At 39.0% G+C, this 12,972-nt stretch overlaps 3 protein-coding genes across 3 annotated transcripts; 1 reads left to right on the top strand and 2 right to left on the bottom strand.

Moving 5' to 3' along the window:
- Nucleotides 1–1,732: 1,732 nt before the first annotated feature.
- LOC108008422 (uncharacterized) lies at nucleotides 1,733–2,075 on the bottom strand. The gene has a single exon (XM_017072270.4). It carries the CDS (start codon nucleotides 1,997–1,999, stop codon nucleotides 1,733–1,735), a length of 267 nt encoding a protein of 88 aa, XP_016927759.3. The 5' UTR covers nucleotides 2,000–2,075.
- A 2,410-nt stretch (nucleotides 2,076–4,485) lies between these two features.
- Nucleotides 4,486–5,181, top strand: LOC108008906 (uncharacterized). The gene is made up of 2 exons (XM_017072812.4): nucleotides 4,486–4,613; nucleotides 4,666–5,181. Exons 1-2 carry the CDS (start codon nucleotides 4,593–4,595, stop codon nucleotides 5,098–5,100), a joined length of 456 nt encoding a protein of 151 aa, XP_016928301.3. The 5' UTR covers nucleotides 4,486–4,592; the 3' UTR covers nucleotides 5,101–5,181.
- Nucleotides 5,182–6,271: 1,090 nt separating this feature from the next.
- Drep1 (DNA fragmentation factor-related protein 1) lies at nucleotides 6,272–12,368 on the bottom strand. The gene is made up of 4 exons (XM_017072129.4): nucleotides 12,063–12,368; nucleotides 8,848–9,063; nucleotides 7,958–8,229; nucleotides 6,272–7,617 (listed from the first exon to the last, which is right to left on the bottom strand). Exons 1-4 carry the CDS (start codon nucleotides 12,105–12,107, stop codon nucleotides 7,257–7,259), a joined length of 894 nt encoding a protein of 297 aa, XP_016927618.2. The 5' UTR covers nucleotides 12,108–12,368; the 3' UTR covers nucleotides 6,272–7,256.
- Nucleotides 12,369–12,972: the final 604 nt, after the last annotated feature.

The raw sequence follows: 12,972 nt of genomic DNA, 5'->3' as shown, positions 1-12,972 counted from the left end.
AGTTATCCTGTTAGCCAGTTAGCCAGTTAACCAGCCAGGGCGTGCCGGGCTAAAAACTTGGGCTCTACGGGGTAAAGAAAAAAAAAGAAAATCCAGGTTTGGGATCGGAATGGTACGGGACACTGTGAAGTGGGAAAAGTTTACTGGAGCAGCTGCAAATAGTTCTACTTAGGCGGGACCACAAAAAACCCAAGACAAACATCACTGTGCATAGGCAAAACGGGCGGGTCGTGCTGGCAAATATAAATATATTTCAAGCCTGAACTTTTGGGGCGCGTAAGGGCAAAGTTTAAAAATGCAATAAAATAAAGTTGGCAATTTCGGGGCCCCAAAACTCCGGCGGGCAGCTGAAAAATGTCACTTCGGCATAATGAGACGACGACTACTGCTGGCTGCATAATTAAAATGCCGAGTTGGGGGCAAAAGTTTCAACACAAGGTGCATTGCCTTTGAGGGCGAGACAAAAGCGGAGATTTATTGGCATTTGCATTGTGGAATGTTTTTGGGAAATTGAATGTTTAAAATTCATGAAATTCCCTTGCTGCATACTGATCGAATTTGTTCGCTTTGGGTAGAAACAAAACCACATAGCCAGATTTTTGAACTGAGCTGGGCTTAAAATGCACAAATATTGCGCATACGCCGTGTGAACCAAGGTTAATTTGATTGACGTTGGCTGGAATTCCAACATTCAACATCGATTGCCAACGATGTACACGTGATGCTCGCTCCAGTCACGTGATGGATAATAATATATCTTTTTTGCCAACTTATCTTCTTTATGCTTTTACGCCCTGCACTTCAATTGTCATGCCACGCACGGTGTGAATATTTTGGCGGCAAGGCCTTTGGGGGTTTTTGCATAGCTCATCTGTTTATTCGACCTGCTGGGCCATCATTTCCGCCCGCCATTTTCCATTTCCCATTTCACATTTTCCCCCCCGGCGGTGGGTCAAATAATTTATGGGCCGCGGTCCGCTAATTGCGCATTGGAGCGCGGCGCGAACAACTTTTCGCATATGCAGCACTTGCAGCAGTTGCAGCATTTGCCGTGTGGAGCCCTAGCATAGCCATCAATTTAAATGCATAGACGGTGTTGCAAATTGAAATTTATGCGTCTGGGCGGCAAGGTAAATTCCCTTCATCATCAGCTGCCATGTTTAATTGCGATGCATGACCTTCGCAGTCTGGGCAGTTCGGTTAGATTAATTAACTCACATGTCGTCGCAAAGGTCACGCTCGTCGCATATGGCGATGATTAATGGCCCCCGATCCTGGCCCGGACCTTTGGTATTCGGAAATGGCCATGGACATAGATATGGTGGCACTTGTTCGACCAAAAAACTCGTCAAAACACACACACACACACCAAGCGGTGCGGATAAATGCCAAATATTTGCGCCTGCTGTCAGCAAACTAAATGAAATTAAATCGAAAAAAAATGACATTTCGATGCGGGCCCAAAAAAAAGGAATGACAAACATTTTAATTAAATTAAAATAAATACGAAATGGAAAATAATGAAAGAAAACAAGCACTGACGTTGGCCTGGCTGGAATGTATGTAACGAGCAATTACATTGCCCCTTAATGGCATACTTAATTATTTTGTATGTCGAAGGGGTTCGTATTGCCACTTGCTATATATGTGCCCATGAATGTTCGCGCGGGGGTGGCTATAATTGGTTTAATGGTTAACAAACCTGTGCGTATTTGCACTCACACTTTATGACCTAATAGGGCGACTGGGCATCAAACATGCAGTACAGTGTACACTCGAATTGCTGCTCGAACTGCTGACACTCGCCGGCTCGCTCCACCAGGATGCCCTTCTCCTCGAGGCAATCTCGAACACAGGGGGTGCCCCAAGGATGCGCCATCTCGTCCTGCAGCTGCTGCAAGCCAACTGCCAACTCCTGCTGTTCCTGCGGAAGGTCATTCGCCCGAATGGCCAGCAGCACCAGCAGCTGCATCATGATAAACAAAACGGTTAATTTCATATTTGTGTTTGCCAAACTTACTTAAATTTTCATTACTGACAGCTGGCTCTCAGTCTGGGGGGCTTACTGCACTCAAAATAAATATGGTCACTGCTATCAGTTAACTAATAAAGAAATTATAATGTATATACCGTAAAAGAACTGGGTATTCAGAGGTTAATCTGTTGTAAGGGCAAAACTCTAAATTTTCATAAAGAACACACACTGCATCCATTAAACTACTGCCTACTAACCATATTACCTTGTGGAAATATTAAGAAGTATATATTATACACAGAGAGAAATATTCAAGCAAATTGTTCTTGAATTGAAAATATTCGTTCTTAAAAACCGTTTAAGTAAATTTTGGTATTAATGCTCTCATTATTGGAATGAAATGGTGAGAAGAAAAAAGTTAAATTAAGTTGATTTATCAACTTATTGATAAGTATACACTACTGACTGGACTAATAGTTTATTTTTTGAGATATACAATGTAAGTACCGCCAATTCAACTTGATTCAAGCAAAATGAAAATATTTTTAACTTCAAAAATGTCGTTATATTTTTAAGAACATTTTGAACTCAGATGAGATGGTCAGAATTTTCTGTGTGTAGTATTAGTATTATAACTATAAGTCTTAGTACATATTATAGTACTATGAAAATATAGTTTTATAGTATATTTCTTAAGCACCATCGCAAAGTATCACCATTTCCCCTATGTAATACCTAATTTAATCTGCCTTTTAGTGTTAAAAGATTAATTTATTCAGATATACTATATTTTGAATTCAGATATAATATTTTAGAATTATAAGATGAAGTATATATTATATTATATTCCTGAGGCACCATCCCAAATTATTACCACTGCCCTTATGTCATAACCCATTAATATATCATTATAGTATACAAAACAAAATATGAGCACTTCACATGTGTAATACCTAATTTAATCCGCCTTCTAATATTAAATGTTTATTAAGTCAGCTGTATTTTGTCTTTGATTATAATTGGCAACATTGATTTCCTTACTGAAAATTTATGTACTATACTTGGCAGTAGTATATCTTCCATTTGACAGCCTAATTAAATGATATCCCATAATTACGTTTTGATGATGATTTTTTGTTTGGTGTAGGTGCGCGTACCCATATCCGCACCCGTAATGACTTCCGGGTGGCGAAAGCAAACATCCAAATGAGGCAATCTAAGCACCAGTTTGCGGCTGCCAGCGGCTCTAACTGCACAATTATGGACCGCCCTCGCCTCCCACATAACCCGCCAATTTCCCCGCCCTCGCACACACACACACACACATAGATGTATATATGGGTGGGCGAAAAGTGCCACGGGGCGCATTAGTAATGCCCACTGCGGCATCTATTACACAGCGCTTGTTTATGTGCAGTACACACATGCTTTCGAATAAAAATCAACAGCCTGCGGCAGCAGCAGCCCCTTCTCCTAAGGACATTCTGGGCCCCCCCTCGCCATCCCCATCCTTGACATTTATTTGGGGGAAATGTGGGTAAAAAGTAAAATAAAGAAAAATTGTTGAGAATTACGTCCTCGTTGGGGAGAAAAGCGACTCGTTAGCCGAGCCAAGAAAGACTTCTCTTCACTCGATATGTTGTTTGCCCAGCCACGCCCCCTGCCCCTTGGCCGCCTTTTTGCTGTGAGACGTTTGACATTTGGGCTCAGAGGATGGAGTGTTTGTTTGTGTGTGCATGCAACAAGCCTCAAATAACGGATTGGGGAATATTGAGGATGAAAGAACGGCTGTGAAATCTGATTTCATTTCCACAGAAATCCACTATCGAAAGTTTGGTAAAGCTAGAGTCAAGTTATTGGAAAACTTATAACATTTGATTTATTTTTCCAACGAATTTGGAATATAATTGAACACCTAATACTTACTTTAAAGTAGTCCGAAATTGGTTCATCACTTTTTTCGTCCAGTGATATAACGACTTAAAAAATCAGTGCTAAATGCGATTTTAATTTTTAAGAACTAACACTGATATGTACGATTTTTAGTTTTAAGTAAATCCAATGTATACACGTTCTTATAAATGTACCGAATCATACTTGATATTTTTAAAACGAACCAAAAAAGACTTTTTATTTAAAGGCACTCGTACTTAAAATTAGAATGCAAGGAAAAGACTTTCGTTTCTTATTTAAATTAAGAATTTTTCATTCTTAAACAATCATTCAGAACAATCTCGTGTCGTACTTACTCTTTTTGCATTTTTAAACCTTTTATCTCAAAATTGTAATTTCGGTCTTAAATTATTCGTACTTCATTGATGTTATCCTTCTTGGGGTCAACAAAATTCGGGCTTAGCTTATATTCGAAATTGTTCGTGTTTAATTTGACACGCTATATTTTCTGAGAGTGTAACCTTATCCAAAAGATTATAAAAAAAGAAAGATAACAAAAAAGTTAGCAAAATCAAGCACATGCCCTTCAAAATTTTTTAAGCATAGGAGCCATTGATGTTTATTGTCAGACTCAAACCGAAAAAATTACACTCACTTATATTTTTTGACCGAGTAACATATATACGTATACCGAAGCAAATAAGTAAAGAAATCATAAAACAAAATGAGTGATGAACAATTTTCGGTAAATATAGATGGAATATAATTGTGCTACGACTTCTAACGCTTCTAAATAGCATTTACAGCTTCGGGTGACCGTGGAAAATAATGAAAACGCTTGTGATATGGCTGTAGATCGACCAATGTCACCACCACCAGACGAAATTGTCGAGGCTAGGGAAATGATTGAAGAGCTGCCTTTATTACCCGAATCAGAAGCTACAATTCCCGTGTCACGCAGAAGCGCCAGGAAAGAAAGAACTCGTAAGGTGCTTCAAGATAGATCAAGCGAGCCGAAGGTAAATAAGAAAAAAACCAAAACAGGAAAGGTGCAGAAACCAAGAAAGTGTCGATCCGGTAAACACGTGATTACCTGTCGCAAGTGCGGAAGTTCTGTGATCTGTTTCCCGGTTCGCACCAAATACTTTACTTGCGCCGAGGTCGATGGCCAACTTTTTAAAGTCAAACAGATTAGTGCCAAAGTGGCACTGAATTATGTCCTCAAGAAATAGGATAGTTGTCGACAATTTTAACCTTCATTGATGTTACAAGAACAAAATTTTACATAAATCGATCTGTGCTAAAAAAAAAAGTTTAATGTTAAATAAATTGTGAAAGAAAAAGAAAGTTTTTTCTCTTTTTTTTAGGGAGAAAAAACACAAATGGTCTTGTTACCATTTACAGAACATATTTAAAACCAAAAGCCATTTTCATTGGCGGTACCATGAAGCAATTTTGTATATTACCGATATCATTTTCAATGTGAGCGCTCTATCTATCCTAACTTTTGTAACTATTCATGCCCAACTGTCCCCTTATAAAGCGCATCTTTAAACAAATATTAAAGAAATATATTGAGCAAAAATTTCATAAATAAAATATATATTGGTTTCGATTAAGTTGTTATATTCTTGCCCAGCACTTATTTTAATCAAAAGCACCGGGAACTTCAAAAGAAATGCGAACTCAAGTGTGTGGGACAATTTCTTGGCCAAAACCATCAGTCGCACATCAAAAGCAGTCAAAAACAGACGACAAACATGCGGTTTTAAGTTACATTTTTAATATTTTTCAGCGCTTTCCGCTCGACGATTTCGCCCTCATTTCTTTTGCCCAAGAAACGGAACCAAATAGGATTGTATTTGCCAAGAGGACAAATTAAAAGCGCAGTCAAGAAGGGGAGGGCAAGAAATAGGGGTTTTGCTGGGTGTTAATAAGGGGTATTTGGTTTGCCAAAAGTCAAAAGGATGGAATTCAATTCATCACAGCCAGGGCCACGCCCACAGAAAGGGGGCGCTGACGGGGTGACGTGCTGTCGTCACGAATTTGGGTCACCCGGGAGCTTTGAACTGTGTTAGTAGGGCATCGCAATCAGCTAGGATTGCCAGGACCTGCAAACGTCATGGGGCCGTGACGTCACCAAGGAAGTTGAAACGCAGAAGAGAATATGGCGTCGAGTAATGCAATTAGAAGGCAGGGGGAGCGGTACTCCCACTCTCTGGTTCTCTGTGGAACTCTCTTTTGCCAGCAAAAGAGCAGGATGCACATTCCATACGCCCTGTTGCACACGCTGTGTATGTTGCGCATACGCCCCGTTCGCCAGCCAGGTTAGTTCAATCAACTCTGCTTTAATATTCATTTATTTATTACTTGTTGGTTTCGTGTATATAGTTTGCCTCGGGGTTTTTCTTTTTTTCTATTTGCTGTATGCGTTTCACTATATTTAATAATTGTTTTCTGTTCGCGTTTTGGTTTTCGCTTTCGTTTACGACTTCCCTTATTGCTTATTCGAATTGTAGACAGTTAACAACTTTAATTGGGCAATTGCAATTTCTGTTATTGTGTTCTTTTTGTATCGTTTAATTTGCTAACAATGTTTGCTGGTACTTAAATTCATTTGGCTATAGATTCCGGGGGGGCGGGGAGGGTTCGAACCGCTCAAAACCACGAAAAAACCTATTACACATAAATACAGTCAGTCTCAATTGGCCTTTAACGAATGACATTCACAATGGCATTGGTCTAAAAACAATTTTTGATGTGCGTTTCCATTCTACCTACTAATCGTAACACAATTTACACGGCAAGCAAATCAACAGTGTCCAGGGACTCTAGAAATATCCATATCCAGATCTCTCGATATCCATCCAATGCGGGTTCACTCTGGTGTTTTTTTGCCTACACCGGGGGTTCTACCTCGAATATAATACTTACTGGCTAACCTTTGATTATTATTCATCTAGTACAGCGTGGTGTGGCTTGTGTATATACGGTTAAATACGTTTTTCGTTTGACTGTGATTGCTAAAAGACTGCTCGGATCTGTTTTTTTGGGCCGTGACCCCTTGACCTCCTTGCCTTGGTGTTTAAATCTAGTACGTGTATTGTTCGTTAACTTTCATTTGCTCTTAGATACTATGAAGCATTCTCCTTCTTTGACTCTGTTGCGCTTGATTTTGTCTTCGTTCCGTTCGCTGATTTCGCACCGCCTAATTACATGCTACAAATACGATTTATGTTAACCCAATGTTGCAGGACTGATGTCGTCGGTATATCCCCATGGATCTTGGTTTTGGTTTTGATTTTGATTTTGACTTTCAATTTGAATTCGAATTTGATTTCAACTCCTCCGCCGGCAGACTTCACCTCAGGCTGCCCAAAATGGGCAGTCAGATGTCTCCGTTGGCATTGGGATTCCGGCTGGGATTGGCATTGGCCTCATTGGCCGCCGCCTCGGCAGCGGAGGATCCGATGGCTCCATTGGCTGCGGAGCAGGTGGATGTGGCCTCACCCACTGTGATCGTTATCGTCGTGTTCTGATTGTCGCACTGCACCACCTCGATGGTGCGGGTATTGCTGGTGGTGGTGGTGCCCATCTGTCCACTCTCTGCCTCGTTCAGCTGGCGTCCGATCTCCCGGTCGATGGCCTCCGCATCCTCCGGATAGCGTTCCGAGCAGAAAATGGCTCCGGCCTTGAGCAGCTTCAGCAGATTCAAGCGATCCTCGGCATTCCGCTTGGCACAAAGAGGTCTAATGGGAGAAAAACCGAACTATAAGTCTCTGGGGGGTTCGAGATCGTAATCATTATAAGCAACATTCAGAACAATCAGAAATAATCCGTATTTGTACATAAGTTGTATTATGTAATGTTCAGAAAAAATCATTATTTTTGAGTTTTTAAAATATTTATTTAATATTTTTTTGATCACTGGAGCTTTGAAATCACTTTTAAGTGTGATTTTAGATATCTAAAAAAATGCATTTATCGAAGTTCTGAATTTCAAATATATTTTTGCATACTTTTAGACACCTAATCTGATATTTTAAAGTATTTTCATAACCCTTGAGGCTATAAGACTATTGAACTCACCTTCCCGCATCCTTGAGCTGCTCCATGAACTCCTTTCCCGTAATGTCCACCAGCGAGTTGGGATCCATGTTGGATAGCGAGTCCAGGTCGGCATCGTTCATCACTGACACATTGCAGAGGTTGTTCTGCAGCTGACCCACCAGCTGGCGGATGCGAGCCGACTCCGAGTTGTTGGCATCGGTGGTGTCTCCCTCTCCTCCGGCGGCGGGATCTCCGTTTCCAGTTCCCACCTCGTTGCCATGCGGAGTGGTTATGGTCACGTAGTGCGTGGGCTATAAAGGGAGTGCAGATAGCATTTAATTTAATATCTCATGGCATTCCGGGACTAATGCAATTAGTCATTATGACGGATAAAAGGAGGGACAAATAAAATGAATTATCCAATTATGTGGTGCTCACTTGGAGAAAAAAACCATATAATCTCTAAACATTATAGTGATGATATCTACTTATATAGGATATCTAAAAGGAATTTTAGGTTTGCATAGTTGCTTATTGAAGAGATGCTTTAAAGGGATTAAACGAATACTATTGGAAAAATAATAAATGGTTTTTAAATATTTATAGATGTCCTGAACATGTCAGAATACTTTATCAAACGAGGAATTAAAAAATAAACAGTCATGGGTGCCATATAAATCACTAGGGTTCTGAAATCACTTTTAAGTTCCCTTTTAGGTGTCTAAAAGTATGCAACAATATTTTTTTAACTCAGTACTACAATGAATTCATTTGGACAGTCATTGCATACTTTTAGACACGTACAATGACTAGTGATTTGTGTGGCGCCCCCAATGATAACATATCTAAAAGATCTAGATCCTTTGTGTAAAATAAACAACTCAATTTCGAAAAATTAGTATTACCCCTTTTTCCCCAATGCAACTCACATCTATCCAGTGCTCTCCGGGGAAGACAGCCACCAGTTCCGTGTTCTCGTCGAGCGTGCGGAAGTACTCCTCATCGTCGATCTCAGTGCCGTCGGAGTCCAGGTGGATGGTGGGCAGGTGGTCGCACTTCTCGAACTTCTCCGCCACCTTGCTGCGAATCTCCTCCAGACTGGATGCGCAGACAGCCTTCTTAATGTTACGTGTAACGTCCTTGACCTGGCCGTAAAAGAAAAACAAGAACCGTAACGGAGAAAGGGAATAATAAACCATTATACGTTTACAATTACGGAAGCAGCAGCAGTAACAGTTACACATGGCCCTGCTCATCAAATGAATAATAAATTAATGTCAGAAGGGAAACAACTGTGTCCCTATAAAATATTCACATCGTCGGCACCCAAAACAAAAACGAAAAAATACAGAAATGGGAAAAGTTGTAAATTTACTGCTGGTTTGAACCCTTTTTCTTGAGACAACAACGTAAGTTGAATGGAGAAAGGGAACTTTGCAAGCAGGCTATATATATCTTAACACTTAATTATTTAGACTTTTACTCCATTTCAATGTGTTGATAGTGAATTAAATTCTTTTCTCTTGTTATTATTATTATTCAAATTCCATTAAACAAAGAAAAAAACAAGTTTTGCTATATACATATTAAATAAACAATAATCCACTACGTTTCGAGCCAGATTGTTTTCCATTCCCCGAAACATCACAACGAATAAATGAACGGAATATTTGCGCACACATCATGTCCTGCTGTCAAATGTCCATTTGCTCTAATTGAGATTTATGGACTGGTTTTACTCCCCGGCCGGGATGTCATCTTAAAGTCCACTTTGTGCATATTTCAGCTGCGAGTGCTGTGAGCTCTGTGTTTTTAAGTTTTTTCTCAAGCACTCGAATGCCGTTTGACATGCACTCTACCGACTGCGGTGCAAATATTTGTCGTTTATATCGCCCCAACCCTTTGGCCCGATTCCTAGCCATATCCTTTTTTTTTTTTTGTGTGACAAGTTATGCATGTCAGCATTTTTCATGCTGCAGGCTCCTTCGCGAATGCCATAAGTTAGGGCTGCCTTCTGAGTGCAAGGACGAAGTCTTCGCCAGGCTCTATTAAAATTGCACGCGATGTTAAATGGTGCCTCAGCACTAAGGTTAAACGAAACATAAATTAGACCTGGCCAGAGAGCCACGAGATGGATCTTAAAGGACGAAACGAGGAGGCACGACTGCATTCCTGCTCGAATTTATAGCCCCGAAACGGCGGGCAACGTGCAACTCCTTGAGGTCCTTCATAAATAATTGAGCAGGCCGTGACTAAATGAAATTGTACTCCAGTTTGCATTTCGTTCATTTTATTTCGCCCATTCCCAGCTCTTCTCTCTACCCATTTTCCCCAGACTGACTCTTCATTAAATTATCTTATAAATGCTTAAAGCCATCCAACTTTTCTGCTTCAAAAGCGCCAAATATTAATCATATCATGATGGTTGGGTGGCGGAAAACTTTGGAACAATGAAAACTTGGGAGAACATCTGACAAGTAGGAGAAGCGGTAGCATCGAAAACAAAAGCATAGTTTTTGTTCGGAAACTTGTCAAAAGTTTTAGTTGATCGCATTAGTAGATTTTCCCCGGAAGAACTGTCGTTTTTGCTGCCGGTTGCAATTCAATTAGTAGTTTATTTAATTACCCTCAAAACGATACAATGCTGATTTGTCCAACAAAGTAACTACTATAGAAGCAAGATTTTCGGAAAACAAACATGCTAGAAAAGTTGTTCAACAAAATACAGATGATTAGTCTAGGGAATGTCGTGAACAGAAATGTTTTTTAAGTTTTATAAATGACAACAAAGTTTTGTGAAAGTTTTCTAAAAGTTGCATGTTTCTTGGGACAAAAATAAAACAAGGAATATAAATATAAACCTTTATAAATATAGCAATTAAAACGAAATAGAAAATCTGGAATAATATTTTCAAAGATTTTTTCCCAATTTTTACCGAAATATCTTAAAAATTGTATTATAAAACCGCTGATTTTAGGAGTCCTTTTGTGGCTTACTAACTGTATGGTGAACCCATTTAAACGGATTCGTTGAGCTGCCTTTAAATCACAACTAACTCAGGCATCAGGACCCCAGAGTCCTGAACCAAACGTGCAACGACCTCCGACGTCTGGCTCCATTGAAAACCTGCCGAAGGATACGTGCCCGGGACTCTATTCATCTGCATCTTATACCGAGCAGAATCCACAAGTCGCAGGACTTTTAAATATTTTATGGGCGTAGGCCGCAGATTTTCGAGTCGCTGGGGAAATTAGGCGACAACTTTAAATTGCTTTCCAACTATGCCATGGCATTATGTAAATTGTTTAATAAATTATTAACAAAATGCTTGGCAGGGCGTGCGAATGGGCGTGGCCTCTAGCTAATTACAGCAACATGTAAGGATCAAAAGTTGTCCTTTTTTAATGGCATTTTCATGGCTGTCGAGGTATTTGACAGCTTTTAAGCCGATTTGTGTTTGGTGGTTTTTGAATTAATTATTTTAATAAACAGCGACATTTTAATGGATATAATGGGGAGATTTGCAAGGTTATCTCCAGAAATATTTCGCAAAAGTTCTTTTCCATGTTCCACAGACAACTTAAATAGCTTTGTGGTTTTTTCGGTTACTGTTGAGTTGTCAACTGCCTGTGGTTTCTTTTTTTTGCAACCTTAAGCAGATTCCTAAAATCCTTTAAGTACTTTAAACTGCTTTCCGCTGTTTAAGCGGCGGATAAACAAATTAGGCGGAAAACAAAGGCCCAGCAGACAAGTAAAACAAATGCCAAAAGCAAACAATTCCCAATAGTCGAATGAAATACAGAAAATAAAAACAACCAAGAAAAGCAAAGTAAAAACAGAACAAATAATTTTTGGTTTTGCAAAGTCAAAACTGTGGCATTACTGAGCTTTAGCCTGTCTCTTTACTCCGAGCTTTCGACTCTCTTAAGTTATGTTCTCTTCTATTTTGCTCAGAGATTCTTGAAGTTCAACCCAGTTTCCATAAAGAACAAAAAAAAAACAGGGAACGCAGCACGCGGCCAAAAACAACAAAGGCGAAAACAACAACGCCCAAAAAGGGCATGGCAGGAAAATAATGCATGCTTGAAATCGCATTGTTTGTCTGTGGCCTTTAATGCTATTTTGCTCACAATAAAAACTCACTTTGAAAGGCTTTTTGGAGTCGCCCGAATTCGCTGCAGTCTCCATTTCTTTGTTTGTTTCAACTAACTTATAAATTCACTCTAGCTATGCACTTAGTCTTTACACTTAACAGCTCAACATTTGGTTTTCTATGTTTTTCCTTGGTATTTTATATGTTTTTTCCTGCACCACCTCACTTGCACTCTGGGCTTAAACAAACAAACTTGAAATTCCTGCCCACAAGCTGCACTTGAAATGGGAATTAAATATATTTTCTCGGCTCCGCAGCGGAGCTTTTGATGCGAAGAGCGCCGGTTTTGAAATGAGCGCGTGCTGCCGAGAAGCACCCGCTTTTATACGCTACCCCCTGTTTCCTGACGACTGAGAACCCTCTGTTATCCCAACAGGCAAATGTTATTTGTTCTCTTAGCTGCTGTTAAAAAAGGCTTAATATTTATTTTTATTTATTCCAATTCATCCCCAAATAGTCTTTATAATTAAATCAATTTTACTATCTTAAAATATCTCTGATAATTTAAGCTTGTATCTTTAAAGTTAGTTTTTAATTTTAATTTTTAGTACATTTTTATTTTTAAATACATCAAACAAATATGAAAATTAATTGATAAACACTGTAAACTTTAAAAAAAAATATTCTTGACATTTTAACATTTTTAAAAACTGTAAATTAATTAATACAACCAAATTATATTCATCATTTAGGGAAATATGGTTAAGTGTTAAATATTAGTCTGTACAAACAAATTTGAGTTCTGGGGCTTACATGTTTAAATATATAATAAGAAAATTGTATGTAATATATTTTAATTGATATTTGTAATAAATCTTTATTAAATTAACTATTGTGACTTATCATTTTTTAAAAATGAAACATAAACATAAAGCTTACAAAAGAGCGTATAAACATAGA

The sequence above is a fragment of the Drosophila suzukii genome, chromosome 2R (genome assembly GCF_043229965.1).
Source record: "Drosophila suzukii chromosome 2R, CBGP_Dsuzu_IsoJpt1.0, whole genome shotgun sequence".
In the NCBI taxonomy this organism is placed as follows: domain Eukaryota; kingdom Metazoa; phylum Arthropoda; class Insecta; order Diptera; family Drosophilidae; genus Drosophila; species Drosophila suzukii.
This window is presented reverse-complemented; position numbering and strand designations above follow the sequence as displayed.

Coding starts and splice junctions, on each gene's coding strand:
- LOC108008422 (XM_017072270.4), bottom strand. CDS start 1,999: ATGAAATTAACCGTTTTGTTTATCATGATGCAGCTGCTGGTGCTGCTG.
- LOC108008906 (XM_017072812.4), top strand. CDS start 4,593: ATGAGTGATGAACAATTTTCG. Junction 4,614..4,665: donor TGAGTGATGAACAATTTTCG/GTAAATATAGAT, acceptor GCTTCTAAATAG/CATTTACAGCTTCGGGTGAC.
- Drep1 (XM_017072129.4), bottom strand. CDS start 12,107: ATGGAGACTGCAGCGAATTCGGGCGACTCCAAAAAGCCTTTCAAA. Junction 9,064..12,062: donor ACTCCAAAAAGCCTTTCAAA/GTGAGTTTTTAT, acceptor TTTTACGGCCAG/GTCAAGGACGTTACACGTAA. Junction 8,230..8,847: donor CCGGAGAGCACTGGATAGAT/GTGAGTTGCATT, acceptor CTCCCTTTATAG/CCCACGCACTACGTGACCAT.